Source organism: Bubalus kerabau, chromosome 16, assembly GCF_029407905.1.
Source record: "Bubalus kerabau isolate K-KA32 ecotype Philippines breed swamp buffalo chromosome 16, PCC_UOA_SB_1v2, whole genome shotgun sequence".
NCBI classification, from domain to species: domain Eukaryota; kingdom Metazoa; phylum Chordata; class Mammalia; order Artiodactyla; family Bovidae; genus Bubalus; species Bubalus kerabau.
In genome coordinates, this window is record NC_073639.1 from 4,504,501 (window position 1) to 4,526,730 (window position 22,230).

Below are 22,230 nucleotides of genomic sequence, written 5' to 3' on the forward strand. Positions count from 1 at the left end.
TCCATGGAAATTTCCCAGGCAAGAATACTGGAATGGGTTGTTATTTCCTACTCCAACCGCACTTATAATGTAACTTAAAAGGTAAACCTTTCCCTCCTATTTGACTGCTTCCTAGTGGATGTTCCTCTTCTGCATTTGTAGTTTTAGACATGTTGTGTTGTTTTCTGTTACTCAGTTCTGCTTCTGAACCAGAGACCATCTGACACAAAATCAAATAGGAATTAGAAAATTGTGGAAAGGAGTTTAGTGTCAGAAATGTAGACCTCTGGCAGGGTTCTTCATTTGACAGGGACTTTCAATACAGACAATACTTAAAAGAAGCAGTGTTATTCCTTTAAGCTTTTGAATAGAATCTTTTCTTTGCAGAGTTTCTGGAGTACATTAGAAAAGCAAGAGCTAAAAATAGCTTTAAGAAAACAGCAATATAGACATTGGTTGTTGAATGGTATGTGTTTTAAAGTGAATTCTTTAATGCAGTAAGTTTTAATTCCAATTTCTTAGCAAATATAAATACTCATGACTCTTAATGATATTTTTTGTATGGCAGAGTTGCTTTTGTTTCCATTGTGAGCATTGAAAGGCCTTATGTGATAGTTTTGCCAGTCCTCAATATTGTATTTTCCCTCTGTTGTAAGCTTAAGTAATTAAACTTGAAGCATATATAAATATCGTCAACTTGCTACGTATGTGGGTATTCAGTGTTACATGGTAAGAAAGTTTGTGTAGGTTGTATGTATCTACATAATTTTCCCTTTTCCTACTGTTGTCTTAATGAAGTAGTGGTAGAAATGGCATTATGAGAATATGTCTCATACTATTAGGAGTGTTCCCACTTTCCTCTGTCAGATCTAGATGCTCTTTCTCTCTTGGCTTCTAGAGTTACTAGCTCTTTCTCTTAGGCCAGGTGTAACTCATCCCTCTGTGTGTTCACACACATATATGAGGCCTCGGAGTAGACACACACACATACACATATACGAGGCCTTGGAGTAGACACACAATCTGGGCTCCATTCTCCAGCCCTGCTCTCACATCCTGGAACACATGAGGTGCATAGTGGCCTTTTTGCTCTAGTTATTTCTTCTGTCTTGGCCATTTCCCACCTCCTGGTCCTTGTTCTAATCTCAGTTCTCAATTCAGCCTGCCCTGATCACCCTGTTAAATACTGTAAGTTCCATCACCCCCATATTCCTGACTCTCTTTACCCGACACATTTTCTTTTTTCCATAGTTCTTATTTTCTAACATGCTGTTTACTGGTCTGTTGTGTATATCATTATCCCACCACCCCCACCCCCTCGCCCCCGCCCCCAGCTACAAATTCCATGAAGACAGGAATTTTTGTTTTGTTTATTGAAAGGTTCCTAGGGCCTAGTGCCTAGAATAGTGCTCGGTACATAGTGCCAAAAATTAGATGCTGAAGTAATAAAATAATATTTAAAGAATGAATTATCGTTAGGAAAAGAAGTGGCATGAAGAGAAATGGTGCAATACTAATGATGTTTGCCTTTTGTTCTGTGTGTGATGTATATACAAGAATGTATTTTTTGGGGCTTAATTTAGTATCCTAATTTTTTTATTTAATAGCTTTATTAAGCTAATATTTACATACATATTAAGCTATAATTTACATACTGTAAAATTCAGCCATTATAATTGTTAGTAAATTTCTAGATCTGTGCAACCATCTCAAAAAGTTCCTTCTGTCTGTCCATATGTGGTTAACCCTCCCCACAATGGCACCCTGATTTTATTTGTTAATTTTTTTGGTTCCCAGATCTTGAAATAATAATTTACACAGCCATACTAATAGCTTTATACTCTTAACAAATTCCATATAACTATGGAATTAACTATCCACTGCTTAATGCAGGAAATGGTATGTAACATTAGTGAAAAGAATGGACTTGAGAGTCAAACTGGCCACACTCTTATCCAGCTCTACCATTTACCAAGTTGCCCAAATTATTTTCTGCCTCAGTCTCTTTTTATGTTTTTTAGTGATAATAATAGTAATTAGCTTACAGAGTTATGAGGATTAAAGAAACAATGAAAAAAAAATAGAGTACAAAGGCTGCCTATAAGTTAGTACTCAGTAAAGAATTAACATAGGTCTGATATATATGTGGTAAATAACCTTGCAATAGAGAACAAAGTTCAGTTCAGATTCTAAGCTTCTGAAATATGTATAAAATATGAACCAGTTCCTATCTTGGTTTGTAAATAGGCCTACTGCAGAATGTAAAAAGCAGGTTAATTTCCAACAGGGAAGATCATTTCTCAGCATTTCTTTTGAAGGTATCTGCTGAACCATTTTACTGAATTTTCTGTGCTCATCTTTGAGAGAGTTTTGACACCAGGGAGGTAATTACCTACTTTTTTTGTTAAAATCACAGTGACCATCAGAAAGGGTTCTGAATTGTCGTTTAGTCCTGTGTTGGAATATACTGTGAGACTTCCTCTAAGTAAGTGGGGGAGAGGTGTGATCATTATATCTCGTAACCTGATAAGTCTGAACTAAACTATCTTTAATAAGATCTTTTTCTGTGTTTTGTTATTTTCTCTTATGAACAGATGCACAAATCAGGGTCATCAGAAGTCTCTCGATTCAAAAGATGATAATACTGAAAAACACTGCCCGGTGACAGTGAATCCTTGGCATATGAAGAAAGCTTTTAAAGTCATGAATGAACTAAGAAGGTATTATTTAACATACTTTTATTTTTCAGTTGTGTATAGGGGTAGCCAGGTGGTGCTAGTAGTAAAGAACCTGCCTGCCATTGCAGGAGACTTAAGAGATGTGGGTTTAATCCCTGGGTCAGGAAGATCCCCTGAATAAGGAAATGGCAACCCACTCCAGTATTCTTGTCTGGAGAATCCCATGGTCAGAGGAGCCTGCCATTCTGCAGTTCATAGGATTGCACAGAATCAGACTGACTGAAGCAACTTAGCATATAGCACATAGTGAATATATTCCCTGTCCTTCATGATTGCTTTGTTTGCTACAGAGAACATTTAAAGCTTTTTCTGCAAGTTTTTAAAGGAGGGAAAAGAGCAAGTAATTTATCAGAAGTGTGAATGGTATAAGGCTGCTCTGTCCAATATGGTAGCCACTAGTCATATTTGGCTAGTCTGTTTGATATTCTGTAAATGGAAATACATAATGGATTTTCAAGACTTATTACAAAAAAAAAATGTAAAATTAAGCTTTAAAAATACTACATTTAGAAATGATTTTTATTATTCTATAATATTGGATATTTTGAGTTAAATAGAATTCTACTTAATTTTATTAAATTAATTTCAGTTGTTTATTTTTAAATGGGATTACTAGAAAATTCTGACTTGCATTATATTTCTGTTGGATTGGCTAGTCTAGGGTTTTTAACTTATCATTGCAAAACATATGAAAAGAAAACTTTTATTAAAATTTTCTAAATTGAATGGTTGGTTTATGTTATTAGTTTCAGGTGTACAACATAGACACTCAACAGTTTTATAGTTTATACTCCATTTAAAGTCTACAGAGTAATGACTGTATTTCCCTGTGCTGTACAATATGTTCAGTTCAGTTCAGTTCAGTCGCTCAGTCGTGTCCGACTCTTTGCGACCCCAAGAATCGCAGCACGCCAGGCCTCCCTGTCCATCACCAACTCCCAGAGTTCACTGAGACTCACGTCCATCGAGTCAGTGATGCCAACCAGCCATCTCATCCTCTGTCGTCCCCTCTTCTCCTCCTGCCCCCAATCCCTCCCAGCATCAGAGTCTTTTCCAATGAGTCAACTCTTCGCATGAGGTGGCCAAAGTACTGGAGTTTCAGCTTTAGCATCATTCCTTCCAAAGAAATCCCAGGGCTGATCTCCTTTAGAATGGACTGGTTGGCTCTCCTTGCAATCCCAAGGGACTCTCAAGAGTCTTCTCCAACACCACAGTTCAAAGACATCAATTCTTCGGCATTCAGCTTTCTTCACAGTTCAACTCTCACATCCATACATGACCACTGGAAAAACCATAGCCTTGACTAGACGGACCTTTGTTGGCAAAGTAATGTCTGTGCTTTTCAATATGCTATCTAGGTTGGTCATAACTTTTCTTCAAGGAGTAAGCGTCTTTTAATTTCATTGCTGCAGTCACCATCTGCAATGATTTTGGAGCCCCCCAAAATAAAGTCTGACACTGTTTCCACTGTTTCCCCATCTATTTCCCATGAAGTGATGGGACCAGATGCCATGATCTTCGTTTTCTGAATGTTGAGTTTTAAGCCAACTTTTTCACTCTCCACTTTCACTTTCATCAAGAGGTTTTTTAGTTCCTCTTCACTTTCTGCCATAAGGATGGTGTCATCTGCATATCTGAGGTTATTGATATTTCTCCCAGCAATCTTGATTCCAGCTTGTGTTTCTTCCAGCCCAGTGTTTCTCATGATGTACTCTGCATGTAAATTAAAGAAGCAGGGTGACAATATACAGCCTTGACATACTCCTTTTCCTATTTGGAACCAATCTGTTGTTCCATGTCCAGTTCTAACTGTTGCTTCCTGACGTGCATACAGATTTCTCAAGAGGCAGGTCAGGTGGTCTGGTATTCCCATCTCTTTTAGAATTTTCCACAGTTTTTTGTGATCCACACAGTCAAAGGCTTTGGCATAGTCAATAAAGCAGAAATAGATGTTTTTCTGGAACTCTCTTGCTTTTTCGATGATTCAGCGGATGTTGGCAATTTGGTTTCTGGTTCCTCTGCCTTTTCTAAAACCAGCTTGAACAACTGAAAGTTCACGGTTCATGTATTGCTGAAGCCTGGCTTGGAGAATTTTGAGCATTACTTTACTAGCGTGTGAGATGAGTGAATTGTGCAATAGTTTGAGCATTCTTTGGCATTGCCTTTCTTTGGGATTGGAATAAAAACTGACCTTTTCCAGTCCTGTGGCCACTGCTGAGTTTTTCAAATTTGCTGGCAAATAAGTGCAGCACTTTCACAGCATCATCTTTCAGGATTTGAAATAGCTCAACTGGAAATTCCATCACCTCCACTAGCTTTGATCATAGTGATGCTTTCTAAGGCCCACTTGACTTCACATTCCAGGATGTCTGGCTCTAGGTCAGTGATCACACCATCGTGATTATCTGGGTCATGAAAATCTTTTTTGTACAGTTCTTCTGTGTATTCTTGCCGCCTTTTCTTCATATCTTCTGCTTCTGTTAGGTCCATAACATTTCTGTCCTTTATCGAGCCCATCTTTGCATGAAATGTTCCCTTGGTATCTCTAATTTTCTTGAAGAGATCTCTAGTCTTTCCCATTCTGTTGTTTTCCTCTATTTCTTTGCATTGATTGCTGAGGAAGGCTTTCTTATCTCTTCTTGCTATTCTTTGGAACTCTGCATTCAGATGTTTATATCTTTCCTTTTCTCCTTTGCTTTTCGCTTCTCTTCTTTTCAAAGCTATTTGTAAGGCCTCCCCAGACAGCCATTTTGCTTTTTTGCATTTCTAGCCATTTTATACATACTAGTTTATACTTCTCATACCCTACCTCAGTCCCTTCTCTCCCCTCCTTTTCCTCACTGGTAATCACCAGTCTGTTCTCTGTACCTGAGTCTGTTTTTGTTTTGCTATATTCACTAGTTTGTTTTCTTTTTTAGATTCCACATATAAGTTCAGTTCAGTTCAGTCCAGTCGCTTAGTCGTGTCCGACTCTTTGCGACCCCATGAATTGCAGCACACCAGGCCTCCCTGTCCATCACCAGCTCCCGGAGTTCACTCAAATTCATGTCCATCGAGTCAGTGATGCCATCCAGCCATCTCATCCTCTGTTGTCCCCTTCTCCTCCTGCCCCCAATGACTCCCAGCATCAGAGTCTTTTCCAACCATGTAGAATATTTTTCTTTGTCTGACTTACTTCCCTTAGCTTATATAATACCCTCTAGGTCCATCCAAGTTGTTGTCAATGGCAGAATCTCATTCTTTTATATGACTGAGTAGTAGTCCATTGTGGGGTCTTCCCTGGTGGCTCAGTAGTAAAGATTCCTCCTGCAGTGCAAAAGACATGGTTTGATCCCTGGGTTGGGAAGATCCCTGGAGGAGGAAATGGCAACCCTGTCCGGAATTCTTGCCAGGAAAATCCCATGGATGGAGGAGCCTGGTGGGGTACAAAGAGGGTTGCAAAGAGTTGAACGTGACTGAGCACACACATATATATCACCACTATCCAGTATTCCATTGTATAGATAAAACACATCTTTATTCATTCAACCGTTATGGACACTTTAGTTGCTTCTGTGTCTTGGTTATTATGAGTAATACTGCTGTGAACATTCAAATGCATGCATTTTCAAATTAGTGTTTTTATTTTCTTCAGATGTGTACCCAGGAGTGGACTTGTTGGTAGTTCTATTTTCAAGTTTTTGAGAAACCTCCATAGTGGTGTTTATAGTGACTGTATCAAGTTATATTCCTACCAACAGTGTAGGAGTGTTTCCTTTTTTCCACATCTTTGCCAACATTTGTTATTTGTAGACTTTTTGGTGGTAGCCATTTTTACAGGTGTGAAATGATATCTCATTGTGGTTTTGGTTTGCTTTTCTATGAAAATTACAGATGTTTAGCATCTTTTCATGTGTCTTTTGACCATCTGTATATCTTCTTTGGAAAATCTATTCAGACTTTCTGCTCATTTTTTAATCAGGTTTTTGATATTGTATGAGCTGTTTACGTATTTATATAAATGATAACAGTTTATCAGATGTATCATTTGCAAATATGTTCTCCTATTCAGCAGGTTGTCTTATCATTATGTCAATGATTTCTTTTGCTGTGCAGAAGCTTTTAAGTAAAATTAGATCCCATTTGTTTATTTTTGCTTTTGTTTCCTTTGCCTTAGAAAACAGATCCAAAAAATATTTCTACAATTTGTGTCAAAGAGTGTCCTGCCTATGTTTTTTCCTAGAAGTTTTATGGTTTGGGGTCTCTGTTTTTTAGTTTATTTTTGTATGAAGTGTGAGAAACTGTTCTAATCTCATTCTCTTACATGTTAACTGTTCAGTTTTCCCAGCACCACTTGTGGAAGAGACTGGTTTTTATACTTTGTGTATTCCTCCCTCCTTTGTTGTAGATTGACCACAGATGCACGACTTTATTTCTGGACTCTTTATTCTGTTCCATTGATCTATGTGTCTGATTTTGTGTTAGTACCATGCTGTTTTGATGATGATAACCTTTTAGTCAGGGAGTGTGATACTTCCTGTTTTGTTCTTTTTTTTTTCCTCAAGAGTGCTTTGGCTGTGCAGGGTCTTTTGTGGTTCCATGTAAATTTTAGGATTATATACTCTAGTTCTGTGAAAAATGTCATGAGTATTTTGATAGGGATTGAATTAAGATTGCTTTTCATGATGTGAACATTTTAACAATATTAATTCTTCAAAACTTATGTACATGGGATATCTTTTATTTCTTTGTATCATCTATTTCTTTTTGTTTTGTCAGTATTTTATAATTTTCAGAGTATAACCTTTTCACCTTCTTAGTTAAGTTTATTCTTAGGCATTTTATTTTTTTGGTGTGATTTTATTTAATTAATTTATTTTTATCTTTAAGAATAAAGATAATTGCTTTTCAATCTTGAGGTCTTTGTGGTACATCAATGAGATTCAGTCATAATCATATATATTATGTATATACACATATATATGTGTACCCTCCCTCTTGAGCCTCTCTCAAACCTTCAGTCCAGCCTTCTAGATTGTCATAGAGCACCAACCAGGCTGGGCCATCTTTAATACAGCAGCTTCCCACTAGTTATATATCTTATGCATAATACTGTATATATGTCAGTGCTGCTTTGCCAATTTGCCCTCTCTCCTTCTCCCACTGTCTGCCAGTCTGTTCTCTACATCTGCATCCCCTTTTCTTCTCTATAAATAGGTTCTTCATCAGTACTGTTTTTCTAGATTCCATATATGTGTGTTGATATATGATATTTGTTTTTTTCTTTCTGATTTAATTCACTCTGTATAACAGGCTCTAGGTTCATCCATCTCACTATGGCTGACTCAAATTTGTTTTTTTTTTATGGCTGAATAGTATTCCATTAAATATATGTACCACGTCTTATCTAGATTGCTTCCATGTCCTGGCTACTGTAGATGGTGCTGCAGTGAACATTGGGGCACATGTGTCTTTTTGAATTACAGTTTTCTGAGGGTATATGCCCAGTAGTGGTATTGATGGGTCATATGGTAGTTTTATTCCTAGTTTTACAGTAATCTTCATATCTCTCTCCATAGTGGCTGTGTCAATTTGCATTCCCACCAACAGTTCAAGAGACTTCTCTTTTCTCTGCATCCTCTGCAGCGTTTATTGTTTCTAGTTTTTTTTGATGATGGTCATTCAGATTGGTGTAAGGTAATGTAACCTCATTGTAGTTTTGATTTGCATTTTTCTAATAATGAGTGATGTTGAGCATCTTTTCAAGTGTTTATTGGCCATATATATGTCTTCTTTGGAGAAAAGTCTGTTTAGGCCTTCTGCCTACTTTTTGACTGGGCTGTTTGTTTTTCTGATAATGAGCTGCTTATATATTTTGGAGATTAATCTTTTGTCAGTTGCTTCATTTGTAATTATTCTCTCCCATTCTTAGGGTTGATTTTAATCTTATTTATTGTTTCCTTGGCTATACAAAAGATTTTAAGTTTAATTAGGTCCCATTGTTTATTTTTGTTTTTATTTCCATTACCCTAGGAGGTGGGTCAAAGAGGATCTTGCTATGATTTATGTCAAAGCATGCACTGCCTATGTTTTCCTCTAAGAACTGTATAGTTTTTGACCTTACATTTAAGTCTTGAATACATTTTGAGTTTATTTTTGTATATGGTATTAGGAAGTGTTCTAATTTCATTCTTTTATATGTAGCTGTTCAGTTTTCTCAGCACCACTTATTGAAGAAACTTTAATCCACTGTTATATTAATGCCATTTTTATCAAAGATTGGGTGCCCGTAGTTGTGTAGCTTTATCTCTGGGCTTACAATTTTGTTCCATTAGTTTGTATTTCTGTTTTTGTTCCAGTACCATACTGTCTTAATGGCTGTATCTTTGTAGTATAGGCTGAAGTCAGGAAGCTTGATTCCTCTAGCTCCATTTTCCTTTGGTAAGATTGCTCTGGCAATTTGGGGTCTTCTGTGTTTCCATATAACTTGTGAAATTTTTTGTTTTAGTTCTGTGAAAAATACCATTGGCGTTTTGATAGAGATTGCAGTGTATCTGGATTGCTTTAAGAAGTACAGTCATTTTCATAATATTGATTCTTCCAATCCAACAACATGGTATATCTCTCCATCTGTTTGTATCATCTTTGATTTCTTTCATCAGTGTCTTACAGTTTTCTGTATATAGATCTTTTGTCTCTTTAGGTAGGTGTATTACTAGTTTACTCTTTTGTTGCAGTGGTGAATGGAATTGTTTCCTTAATTTCTCTTTCTGATTTTTCATTGTTAGTATACAGAAATGCAAGGGATTTCTCTGTATTAGTTTTATATCCTGAGACTTTACTGTATTCATTGATTAGCTCTGGTAGTTTTCTGGTTGCAAATTTGGGGTTTTTCTATGTGTAGTGTCATGTCACATGCAAACAATGAGAGTTCTTCTTCTTCTTTTCCAATACAGATTCCCTTTATTTCTTTTTCTTCTCTGATTGCTGTGTCTAGGACTTTTCAAAACTATATTGAATAATACTGGTGAGAGTGGGCACCCTTGTCTTGTTCCTAATCTTAGAGGAAATGCTTTCAGTTTTTCACCATTGAGAATAATGTTTTTGTGGATTTGTTTTATATGGTCTTTATTGTATTGAGGTAGGTTCCTTCTGTGCCAGTTTTCTGAAAAATTTTTTTTAATCATAAATGCTTGTTGAATTTTGTCAAAAGCTTTTCCGACATGTATTGAGATGATCATGTGTTTTTTATCTTTCAGTTTGTTCATATGGTGTATCACGTTGATTGATTTGTGTATATTGACAAATCCTTGGATGCATGGGATAAACTCCACTTGATCATGTTGTATGATCCTTTTAACATGTTGTTGGATTCTGTTTGCAGGAATTTTGTTGAGGGTTTTTGCACCTATGTTCATCAGTGATGCTGGCCTATAATATTTTTATGGTATCTTTGTCTGGTTTTGGTCATCAGGATGGTGGTGGCCTCATAGAATGAGTTTGGGAGTTTTCCTTCCTCTGTTATTTTCTGTAACAGTTTGAGCAGGGTACATGTTAGTTCTTTTCTAAATATTTGGTGGAATTCACCTGTGAAGCCATCTGGCCCTGGGCTTTTGTTTGTTGGAAGATTTTTGACGATAGATTCAATTTCAGTGCTTGTGATTCATCTTTTCGTATTTCTGTTTCTTCCTGATTCAGTCTGGAGTAGGAAATGACAACCGGCTCCATTATTCTTGCCTGGAGAATCCCATGGAAAGAGGAACCTGGCAGGCTACTGTCCGTGGGGTTGCAAGAGTCAGACACGACTTAGCGACTAAACCACCACGACCACCTGATTCAGTCTTGGAGGAATATACTTCTCTGATAATATGTCCATTTCTTCCATGTTGTCCATTTTATTGCTTGTAGTAGTCTCTTATGATCTTTTGTATTTCTGTGTTGTCGTAACTTCTTTTTAACTTTTAATTTTATTGATTTGAGTCTTCTCCCTTTTTTTCTTGATGAGTCTGGATAATAGATTGTCAGTTTTGTTTATCTTCTGAAAGAATCGCATTTTAGTTTTAGTGACCTTTGATATTGTCTCCTTCATTTCTTTTTCATTTATTTCTGCTCTAATGTTCATGATTTTTCCCCTTCTATTAAAAGGGAGGTTTTTTAATTTTTTTTGTTCCTGTAGGTGCAAGGTTAGGTTGTCTATTTGATGTTTCTCTTGTTTCTTGAAGTAGGCCTGTATTGCTGTGAATGTCCCTCTCAGCACTGCCTTCGCAGGTTTTCATTTGTTATAGTTTCATGGTCATTTGTTTCCAGGTACTTTTTGATTTCCTCTGATGTCTTCAGTGATCGCTTGGTTATTCAGAAGCATATTGTTTAGCCTCCATGTGTTTGTGTTTTACAGTTTATTTACTCTAGTTGATATTTAACCCTACAGCATAGTAGTCAGAAAAAATGCTGGATATAATTTCAGTTTTTTTTTAATTTAGCCAGACTTGATTTGTGATCCAAGATGTAATCTGTCCTGGAGAATGTTCCATGTACACTTGAGAATAAAGTGAATTCTATTATTCTCAGATGAAATTCTTGTAGATGTCAATTCAGTCTAAGTGGTCCAATGTGTCATTTAATGTTTGTGTTCCCTTATTAATTTCCTGTCTGGATAATCTCCATTGGTGTGAGTGGGGCGTTAAAGTCCCCTAGTATTATTGTGTTACTGTCTTACTTCCCCTTTTATAGTTGTTAGCATTTGCTTTAATGTATTGTGGTGCTCCTATTTCTTCTTTGCTTGATTCCTGATGATTATGTAGTGTCCTTCCTTGTCTCTTGTATTGATCTTTGTTTAAAAGTCTGTTTTATCTGCTGCAAGTATTGATGCTATGTTGTCTTTTGTTTTCCTTTTGCATGGAATCTTTTCAGTCCCTCACTTTCAGTCTGTATGTGACCCCAGCTCTGAAGTGGGTCTCTTGTAGACAGCATATAGTTCTTGTTTCTGTTTCCATTCAGCCAGTCTGTGTCATTTGGTTGGAACATTTAATCCGTTTACATTTAAGGTAATGATATATTTGATCCTTTTACCTTTCACTATTGTTTTGGGTTGTTTTTTGTATTTTCTTTTTCTTGTGTTTCCTCTCTAGAGAAGTTCCTTTAGCATTGTTTTAAAGCTGATGTGATGGTGCTGAATTTTCTTAACTTTTGGTTATCTGTAAAACTTATGATTTGTTCATCTAATTTGCATGAGATCATTGTTGGGTACAGTAATCTTGGTTGTAGATTTTTTCCCTTCATCACTTTAAGTATATCCTATCACTCCATTTTGGCCTGCAGAGTTTGGTTGAAATATCTGCTGTTATTCTTAAGGGGATCCCCTTATATGTTATTTATTGCTTTTACTTTTCTGCTTTAATATTTTTTCTTTGTGTTTAGTTTTTGTGAGTGTGATTAATATGTGTCTTGGCATGTTTCTCTTCGGGTTTATCCTGTATGGGACTCTCTGAGCTTCCTGGACTTGGGTGGCTATTTTCCTTTCCCATGTTAGGGAACTTTTAGACTATTATCTCCTCAGATATTTTTTCATTCTCTTTTCTTTTGTCTTCTTCTGGTATCCCTCTAGTTCAAATGTTGGTGCATTTAATGTTGTCCTAGAGGTTTCTGAGACTGTCTTCTTTTCTTTTCATTTGGTTTTCTTTATTCTGCTATGCTTCAGTTATTTACACTATTCTGTCTCCCAGATCACTTATTCATTCATTCACTTACTCATTCTTCTGCCTCACTTATTCTGCTTTTGTGAAGGTTTCCTGGTTGAGTGAACTAGTTCCTGTGTTCTAGTGCTTTGAGCTGGATACTCTCTCTCTGAAGGGCAGTGCTGTTTCCATTGTTGTGTTTTGGGATATCTGTGGGCTTGGTATGTCTGTGGGAAGCCTATCTGCTAATGGGCAGGGTTGTGTTCCTGTTTTGGTAATGATTTGATATGAGGCATCTGGCTTTGGAGCTTGCTGGCTTTTGGGTGGGCCATGGTCTTAGTGTTGAGATGGAAACCTTTGGGAGAGCTCTTGCCAATTAATATTCCACGGGGTTCGGGGTTCTCTGGTGGTCCAGCATCCTGGATTTGGGTCTCCCACTTTCGAGGTCCAGAACCAATGCCTTACTGTAGCACTAGGACTCTGCAAGCTGCACAGCACAGAAGAGAAGAAGAAAGAAAGGGACTTAGAAAAGAAAGAAGAGAAAAAAGAAAACAAAATAAAACAAAAGGAAGTCAACAATCATACAAGGAACAGACAGACAAAATCCTGTGAGAAATGGTCAAAGAAATAGCTAAATAAACTCACACACTCATAAACACACACTCACAAGGAGAACAGGGGAGAGAGAGAAAAAAGAATGTAAACAGGAACCAAAAAATGAAAGAGAACAGTTAAGCCAATAAATCCATAAGTGAAAGCAAATACTTACAATTAGACTAGCAAAAATACCAAACCAAAAACATGGGTAAAAATGCAATATCATGAGAGTACTGTAAAAATAGAAATAAAATGATTTTAAAATAGGCACATTTAAAAGAGGAATAAGTAAAACCAAAATTAAAGGAATAATGAAAACGAGTTAACAGTGGAACAGTATGAAGAAGAAAAATTATTTATATATACAGAGAGAGAGTAAGTAAGAGTAGTAAGAGGATTGTCCTCCATTGTCCTCATCACACAGTGAGTTCCCGCCAATCTGCTAACTCAGGAACTCTCCAGTGTTTCTAGGAAGTTCTCTGGACCTGCTGTGGGTGCTGTGGGGTCAACTCAGACTTGGATCTGGTCTTACGGCAGCTTGTAGTTGCTTCCAAAGTCTACAATTGGCCCCAAAGTCCACAGGCTCAAACTAATCCTGGGGATTTAATCTGCTGTACCTGTGGCTAGAGGGAGGAATTCCTTTCCTCTTAGATCACACAGCCCCTGGTGCTCAGCTTTGATTTTGGACCCACCTCTGCTTGTAGGCTGCCCTCCTGTGACTGTTTCCTGCCTGTATGAGAGGGGCCGAAAGTTGCTACTTACTAGGGTTCAGCTGTTTACTCGGGCTGAGGAGATGGAGGGGTGCGAGAGACACAATTGGGGTTTTTGGGATGTGCCTGCTGTTGCTGATTCCTGGGGGAATTTGCCATTCTGAGGCAGGTCATGCGCTCCCTCAGGGCAATTGGCCCCATGTCGTGGGTCCCTTGGCAGAGCATATCTGCATAGGCTCCCAGGAATGTGTGGATAATGACCTGTGCCTGCTCATAGCTTGGTGGTTTGGGACTGCAGTGATGTCTTTTCCATTGGCCCTGGTATTCTTGGTGGTGGCCAAGTGGCCTGCATTCCTCCTCTGGGATTACAGATTGAAGTCGTGGCTAGTCCTGCCTCTGGTGCTCTTCTTCGGTGGCAGGTAGTCAACATTTCTACCTCTGGGATTGCAGTTCATAGCCATGGCTTCTCCCATCTGTAACACCTGCCAAGACCAAGTCCTCCTGTCTTTGTGCTGGCAGAGCTATTGTGTCCCTGTGACAATGATCCCTTGCTTCTCCAGCAGGTTCAGGCTTTTCCCTGGATTCTCAGCTTTGCTATACTACCCTCTTCAGAGTATCTTCACAGCAGTCAGCTCCAGTCCTCTTCCTGGAACCTGACCCCTGAAACTTAACCCTCAGTACCCAGCCTCCTCTCACCAGTGGCCATGTAGACATATGTTTCAGGCTGGGAAGTGCTGGTCAGCACTGATCTCTGTGCTGAATTCTGTTTTGCCTTTTAAGCACCTGCTGTTGCACTCCCCTCTGACGCTCCGAAGTTCTCCTAGTTTGTACTTGAGAGGGGGTTTCCATGTGTGTGGAAACCTTTCCTTCTTTATGCTCCCTCCCCAAGGCCCGGGTCCTCCTCCCAAATTCCTTTGTCTCTTTTTTTCTTTTATCTTTTACCCTGCCTCATTCTGTGAAGATGAGCTGTGAAGTCTGGGTTTCTCTACCAGGGTTCAGAATGTGTTTTGAAGGAGTTATTCATATGCAGATGTAGTTTTGATGTGTTTGTCTGGAGGAAGGTGGTCTCATCTTACTCTTCTGCCATCTTGAAAGTAACCCCCTCAACTGTATTTGGACTGGAGGTATGGCACTGTCTTGTGTTCAGGTGCCCCCCCCCCCACATTCATATGTTAACATCTTAATGCCCAGTACTTCAGAATGTGTTTGTTTAGAAACAGGGCTGTTGCTGAGATACTGGGGTAGAAAGGACCAGTCATTCAGTATGACTGGTGTCCTTATTAAATGGAGACTGGTGTGATTTTAAATGAGTTTATTTTCTTACTTTCTCTGTCTGATAGTTCATTATTAGTGTATAGAAAAGCAATAGAGATATCTTCTTTCCTGCAACTTGACTGAATTCATTTATTAGTTCTAATGTTTTATTGGTGTTGAGATGTTAGGGTTTTCTATGTATTGTATCATGTCACCTGCAGGTAGTAACAGTTTTACCTCTTTCCTTCCAATTTAGAGTCCTTTTATTTCTCTTTCTTGTCTAATTGCTGTGACTAGGATTTACAATACTATGTTAAATAGAAGTAGCAAGAGTGAACATTCTTGTCACTAATTTTACAGAAGCTTTCAGCTTTAATCATTGGCTGAGGATTTATCATAAATGGCCTTAATTATGTTGAGATATGTTTCTTTATCCACTTTTGCTGAGATTTTTTTATATTGAGTAGATGTTGAATTTTGTCAAATATATTTTTTTGCATCTATTGAGGTGATCATGTGAATTTTATCCTTCCTTTTGTTAATGTGGTATATCACATTGACTTATGGATATTAAACCATCCTTGCATCCGTGGAATAAATTCCACTTAATCATGGTGTGTGATCCTATTTATATTGTTGAATTTGATTTGCTAATACTTTGTGAGGATATTTTGCATTTATATTCATCAGAGATATTAGCTTATAATTTTCTTTTTTTGTAGTGTCTTTTTCTGGTTTTGTTATCAGGGTAATGGTGTCCTCATAGAATCCATTTGGGAGTGTTCCATTCTTTTCAGTTTTTGGAATAATTTGAGAAGGATAGGTATTAGCTCTTTCTTCTTGATATATTTGGTAGAGTTCTGTGAAGCCATCATGTCTTGAACTTTTTTTTTGTGGAAAGTTTTTTTTTTTTTTACAGATTCAGTTTCACTGTTGAAATTGTCTGATTTTTCTTAATTCAGTCTTTGAAGGTTGTATGTTTCTAGAAATTTGTCCATTCTACTAGGTTATCTAATTTGTTAGTATACAACTACTTTTAGTATTCTGTTAAGATTTTTTTGGTATCTCTGTGTTATGGATTGTTATTTTTCCATTTTAATTTTTTATTTGAATTCTCTCTTGGTAGTGAGCCTGGCTGAAAGTTTATCAATTTTATTTTTCTTTAACCAAAAAAAAAACCCCAAAACCAGCTTTTGGTTTCATTGGTTTGTGTGTGTGTGTATTTGTCTCTGTTTCACTCAATATTTTCTCTGATCTTTACTATTTCTTTCCTTATGACTTTGGGCTTTGTAATTCTTTTTCTAATTCCTTTATGTGTAGAGTAGGTTGTTTTCTTGAGTAAGGCCTGTATCACTATAAATTTCCCTCTTAAAACTGCTTTTACTGCTTTCTGTAGATTTTGGAAAGTTGTATTGTGTTGGTTTCTGCCAAACATCAACATGAATCAGCCGTAGGTTTACCCATGTCCCCTCCCACTTGAATATACCTCCCACCTCCTTCCCCATGTATTTGATTTCTTGTGTCACACTGTTCTGGTTAGAAAGATTGCTTGGTTGGGTTTGTATCTTGCCAGAGCTTTAAGACTTGTTTTGTGGCCTAGCATGTGATCTATCCTGGAGAACATTCTAAATGCACTAAGAAGAATGTGCATTTTGGTGTTTTGCATGGAATGTCTTTCAGATACTCATTACGTCCAATGTGGTATTTAAGACTGCTGTTCCCTTATTGATTTTTCGGTCTGGATGATCTGTCCACTCATGTCAATCGAGTGTTATTGTATTATTATCATATCTCCCTTTGTGTCTGTTAATATTTGCTTTATATATTTAAGTGTTCCTGTATTAGGTGCATATATGTTAATAAGTATTACATTCTTTTCTTATAATGATCTCTTTATTATTATATAATGCCATCCTTTGTCTTTTATTATAGACTTTGTTCTAAAGTCTGTTTTGTCTGATATCAGTCTTTCTACCCCTGCTTACTTGTTTCCATTGCATGAAATATGGGAAAGTTTTTAGATAGAAAAAAATATAACTCTCTCTTTAATGATGGTGGTAGTAGTGTTAGTGATTTTAGGCAGTAGTGACCTGCTCATTGCTAAAGTATCCTCAAATACTTGAGTCGTTGCAATGAAAAGAGTGACTTTAACTGTTGAATGAAAAGTGAGTAGCTTTTTTAATTAGAAGACTGAAGTATGAATGAACCATCTTGGTATTATTTTCCTAGCATTTTGTGAAAGGTATATATTTTCCCATCATTTCCTTTGTGAAAGCACATATATTTGAAAGCTTGGGCTAAGAAGGGAGTGACTTAAACTTTCCTTTAATCTCTGTGCTGTGTTTTGAAAGGTGATCCTTTCTTTTGTTCCATCATTTGTTTGCTGCTTCTTTAAATAAGCTCATGATTCAATGAATATTCATCTGCTGGGTGTTAGAGATAACAGTGGTGAGTCAAAACAGACATGGCTGCTACCTTCATGGGGCTTATGATTGATTATAGGAAGCAGGCATTAATGAAACAATCATACAGATAATTTACTGCAAATTTTAATGGCAGTAACTGCTACAGTGAGGGTTGTGAAGATAGATAACAGTGGTCAGGGAAATATTCCCTGAGAGGATAAGAATAATTGTGCTGTCATCAGAAGGAAAAGAGAAATAAGGAAATGAAGTTAGGCATAGGGATGGCAATATCTAAGTCTTGTGGTGGGAGAGAGCCAGCCTCCTATTGGGGCTAATGCGTAGCTGGAGTCAGATGGGTGGGGTATCAGGGCAAGAGAGGAGGCTGAGTGGGTTCGTGAAGGCCAGCATTCTTAGAGCTTTCTGCATTTTGGTCTTTATCAGGAGTTGCCATGGGAAAAGCCATTGTAGAGTTTTAAGCAGGGATGTGGCATGATCAGATTTGTATTTTGAACAAAACACACTGGCTGCTGGGTGGAGAGTGGATTGGAGAGAGAAAGATGAGGGAAAGTTAAACTGAATATTGGATATTTGATTTGTTTCCTAGTGCTGCTCTGACATCAGTTTCAATCAGTAGGTTTTCATTTAGTTTTGGGGAGAAAACATAGTTGGAATAATCCAGCAGGTCTGGCCCTGCTGTTTCAGTCAGTCTGGTTGGAAAAATAGTTATTGGGATGTAAAATGTGGTAGTTATTAAGTGACATTGAAATAAAAGTAAGAAAATTAGTGTGGTTATGTTGAGACATTTTTTTCTTTGAAAAGTCTGTAAAGGTTGACTTTTAATAGGCCTATTCCTCTTACCTTTCCCCCAGCTCCTATGGAATTGGTAGCCTGGTTTTTCACTTTCGTATGTGTAGGCCCCTGCTGACGAAGGTCTGACTCGCTTAACTACAGGGAAGGCCACACTAGCTCACCTTCCCCTGAGGAAGATGACCCAAGTTTTGGGACGAAGTCTTTGGCCTTGCCAGTTGTTTTACCTCTTTGAGCCATAACTATATGAGGGGAGTGGATGGATTGTAGTCTAAGTTTCATTGTTTCCCTGACATTTTCTTAGCCTATGAGGTTTTTCTCCTGTTTCCCTGCAGGTTGTATGGTGCCCTTGTCTCGTTCAAGGATTATTTAGCTTTACGATTCAGTCAACTGTTTGTCCCATTTTGGCCGTGAATTGTGTGGCTGTGGACAGTATGCTTTTGTTCTTTGTGTTGTACCATTTCAGTAGCTAGCATATAAGCAGGCTAATAGTTGGTACTGGTTTTCAGAAAGAAAGATAAGCTTTGAATAGCTGAATATTCACTGCCAGGTCCACAATAAGGATTGTTTAAATGAAATCACTGACCACTAGTGTTTTAAAAAATGAACTCTCTTTGGGGCTCATTAGAAATTTTTTTTTAAAACTGTCATTCCCTTTTCTTTTACCCCTTATTGCCAATTTTATGTAATTCTTTAAAAAACTCTAAAGAGGTCTATTGCTTGTACAGCTGAAAATCTTTAGTTATTTCCTATTCTTGCATCAACTTCCTGCTGCCAGAAATGGGTAGCTGAGAGTAGTTTCCTGACTTCTGGGAAGGGAGAGCTTCTTGTTCTCACCATTCTGCTTTTGGGCTGTCACTTCTAATAGGTAGAATATCAGCTGTACACTGGGGTGTTTTTATGAACATTTGACTGATGAAAGTGAAGTTTTAGAAATAAAAGTCACCTCACTATTCTTCCAATTATACTTGGCATAAGGTATGGTTGTGGAAATAGGAGGACCAGGAGTAAGTTATAGAATTTTAATTTAAGTTAAGAATTATAATTTAAGCTTATAAAAGTGAAGTGTTACCTTTTCTTTAAACTAGTTTTTCATTTTTTACTTCAGAGGCCCAGATATAGCTCTATGTCCTATCTCAATATGAGCTTGAATAACTCAAAATTATTTTGTTTAAAAACCCTGAGGTCACTTCTAAACAGTGTATTCAGTAAGTACTTATAGATGTGTAGTTCTCCTTTGAAGTCAGCTAGCATGTCTGGAAGGCTGTGTGGGAGCCAGCAGAGCCAGTGTCTGACATTGCCCATGCCCTTTGTGCAGGAGATGTAGAGAAGAGAATTAGGTGGTGGAAGATTGTGTGCAAAATGTGGGTTCTGAAGAGGGTTCTCACAAGAGAAATTCACAGAAGTGATTTTGGCTGGGCCTGATAGGGGTGCAGTAGGATTCATAAAAAGTACTGGAGAGGAAAGGCAGTTCCTGGTCTAGATAATTGCACAAACTAGGGACGGGCCAAATGTATCTTGTTTGGTAACGTGCATCAAAATAGTTCATGTTGAGGAGTCTGTTGAAAAGGTCAAAATTATGGCAGGCTTAAATGATGATTTATTGGGACTTAATTCCCAGGGCAGTGGGAATCAGTGAAGGTTTCTGAGAAAGGATGTAGCATTGTAAAGCTAGTGATGTCAGAGGAACAGCCTTTCAGTGTAGTGAAAGATGCTGCTGCTAAGTCGCTTCAGTTGTGTCCGACTCTGTGCGACCCCATAGACGGCAGCCCACCAGGCTCCCCCGTCCCTGGGATTCTCCAGGCAAGAACACTGGAGTGGGTTGCCATTTCCTTCTCCAATACATGAAAGTGAAAAGTGAAAGTGAAGTTGCTCAGTCGTGTCTGACTTTTAGTGACCCCATGGACTGCAGCCCACCAGGCTCCTCCGTCCATGGGATTTTGCAGGCAATAGTACCGGAGCGAGTCTGGTACAAAAACACATCTCTGGTGGGGAAGTCAGCTCTGTATATTTCCTAGACGTGGCTTGGCAAAGGGAGGAATTTTTCAAAGCACTAACATGCTAACATTTTCAAAAGCAAAGCAGTAACCTTTACAGAGTGCTTAACATATGCAACAGAGTGTATTGGGCCTACAAAGTAGACAGAGAAACAGGCTGTATCCCCAGTACACCTTTTCTTGAGGACATTACACTGTGAGCTTTTTGAGGTAACCAGAAGAGAACTCTTGGATTTAACGTTTTGCATTTAAAATAAAGAAAGCAAAAATGACTGTCTTCTGCTGCTGCTGCTGCTGCTGCTGCTGCTGCTAAGTCACTTCAGTCGTGTCTGACTCTGTGCAACCCCATAGACAGCAGCCCACCAGGCTCCCCCGTCTCTGGGATTCTCCAGGCAAGAACAGTGGAGTGGGTTGCCATTTCCTTCTCCAGTGCATGAAAGTGAAAAATGAAAATGAAGCCACTCAGCCATGTCTGACTCTTAGTGACCCCATAGACTGCAGCCTACAAGGCTCCTCCACCCATGGGATTTTCCAGGCAAGAGTACTGGAGTGGGCTGCCATTGCCTTCTCCCGACTGTCTTCTAGGATATGGGATAAGACTGGACTTGAATTTTAAAAGTTTCAAAGAGTATTAGTGGGAGCCAACCTATTATTTGTTGAGAAGGAAGCTAATATAGATCCTTGGGCCTCTGTGGTGGCTCAGTGGTAAAGAATCCACCTGCTAAGCAGGAGATGTGGCTTTAATCCTTGAATCAAGAAGATCCATTGGAGGAGGAAATGGTAATATACTACAGTATTCTTGCCTGGGAAATCTCATGGAGAGAAGAGCCAGGTGAGCTATAGTCCTTGGGGTCTCGAAAGAGTTGGACATGACTTGGTGACTAAATAACAGCAACAAATATTGATCCTTAAGTTATATTTAGGAGTTGAAACTTTTTAGTAAATCATTGAAGAAGTTTGAATGTTTGCCTGTCTATCACACAGAAGTTGTAAATATTTAATTGTTCAGTTATAATAGTTTTACATTCTAGAAGATAGGATAAACATGAGAGCCTGAGGTCTCTCTTAAGGGATTGCTTATTGTAGTTTTCCCTTAGGACTTTAGACATTCTGGACACAGATCACTACTAAGATTGTATCTGTTTTGCATCTATGAAAACACTGAGTTTTGGCTCTTCTTTGGTTATTTGTACTTTGTTTCTTAGGTCGCAAGTGAATTAAACAATAAACTGAAATGAGGCTGGCTTTTTTTCACTTCATAGCTTTATATTGCATATTACTGTTTTTTAAAAGGTTTTAGGAAATTGCACAGGGTGTGAATTTTTTTTTTATTCCTAACTTATATGTGTGTATATATACATATGTTTCTATAGTAAAACATTATCAGCTTCTTTTGTTTTCTTGTTGTACTAAAGTAGAATATAAAACATTCCTTGAAGGATAGAGTAGTTGGGAAGAGCCCTAACTCAAGCAAACTCATTTATTTAAGAAAATTTAAGAGACATTTTGAAGCTAACAGTCTCAAGTTAGCTTATAATCTTCTACAGTGTATCTTAAGCACTTGTGATAGATTTCGTATTAGGTGGTATTTATTGACCATGGATAGAATTATTAAACATTTCAAAGATGTGAAGAATGGATGGTAGTGAGTGAACTTGCTTCTGTTTTTGTCTTCTCTTTTGTGGCATTGCTGATTTCCCACTAGCATGCTTCAGAGTTTGCCTTCAGATTCCCCTCCTAAAAGTCAGAAAACTGGAAGATCTTACCTTGATGTTTCTCCTTTGAATTATAGCTAGGAGTATCACCCCTTAGTGAAAGAGGAGAGTGAAAAAGTTGGCTTAAAGCTCAACATTCAGAAAACGAAGATCATGGCATCTGGTCCCATCAGTTCATGGGAAATAGATGGGGAAACAGTGGAAACAGTGTCAGACTATTTTTTGGGGCTCCAAAATCACTGCAGATGGTGACTGCAGCCATGAAATTAAAAGATGCTTACTCCTTGGAAGAAAAGTTATGACAAACCTAGATAGCATATTAAAAAGCAGAGACATTACTTTGCCAACAGAGGTCCATCTAGTCAAGTCTATGGT

At 37.9% G+C, this 22,230-nt stretch overlaps 1 protein-coding gene across 3 annotated transcripts in view; it reads left to right on the forward strand.

The window, feature by feature from the left end:
- The window catches only part of KLHL2 (kelch like family member 2), a 164,558-nt gene that overhangs the window by 10,891 nt on the left and 131,437 nt on the right, over positions 1-22,230 (forward strand). For 2 of the 3 annotated variants that reach the window (XM_055550981.1, XM_055550983.1), the window contains exon 2: positions 2,574-2,699. The exons of the other annotated variant lie outside the window; for it this stretch is intronic. In XM_055550981.1, the coding sequence (XP_055406956.1) occupies positions 2,574-2,699 (126 nt within the window). The remainder of the gene's footprint in view (positions 1-2,573; positions 2,700-22,230) is intronic. 3 annotated transcript variants of the gene reach the window in all.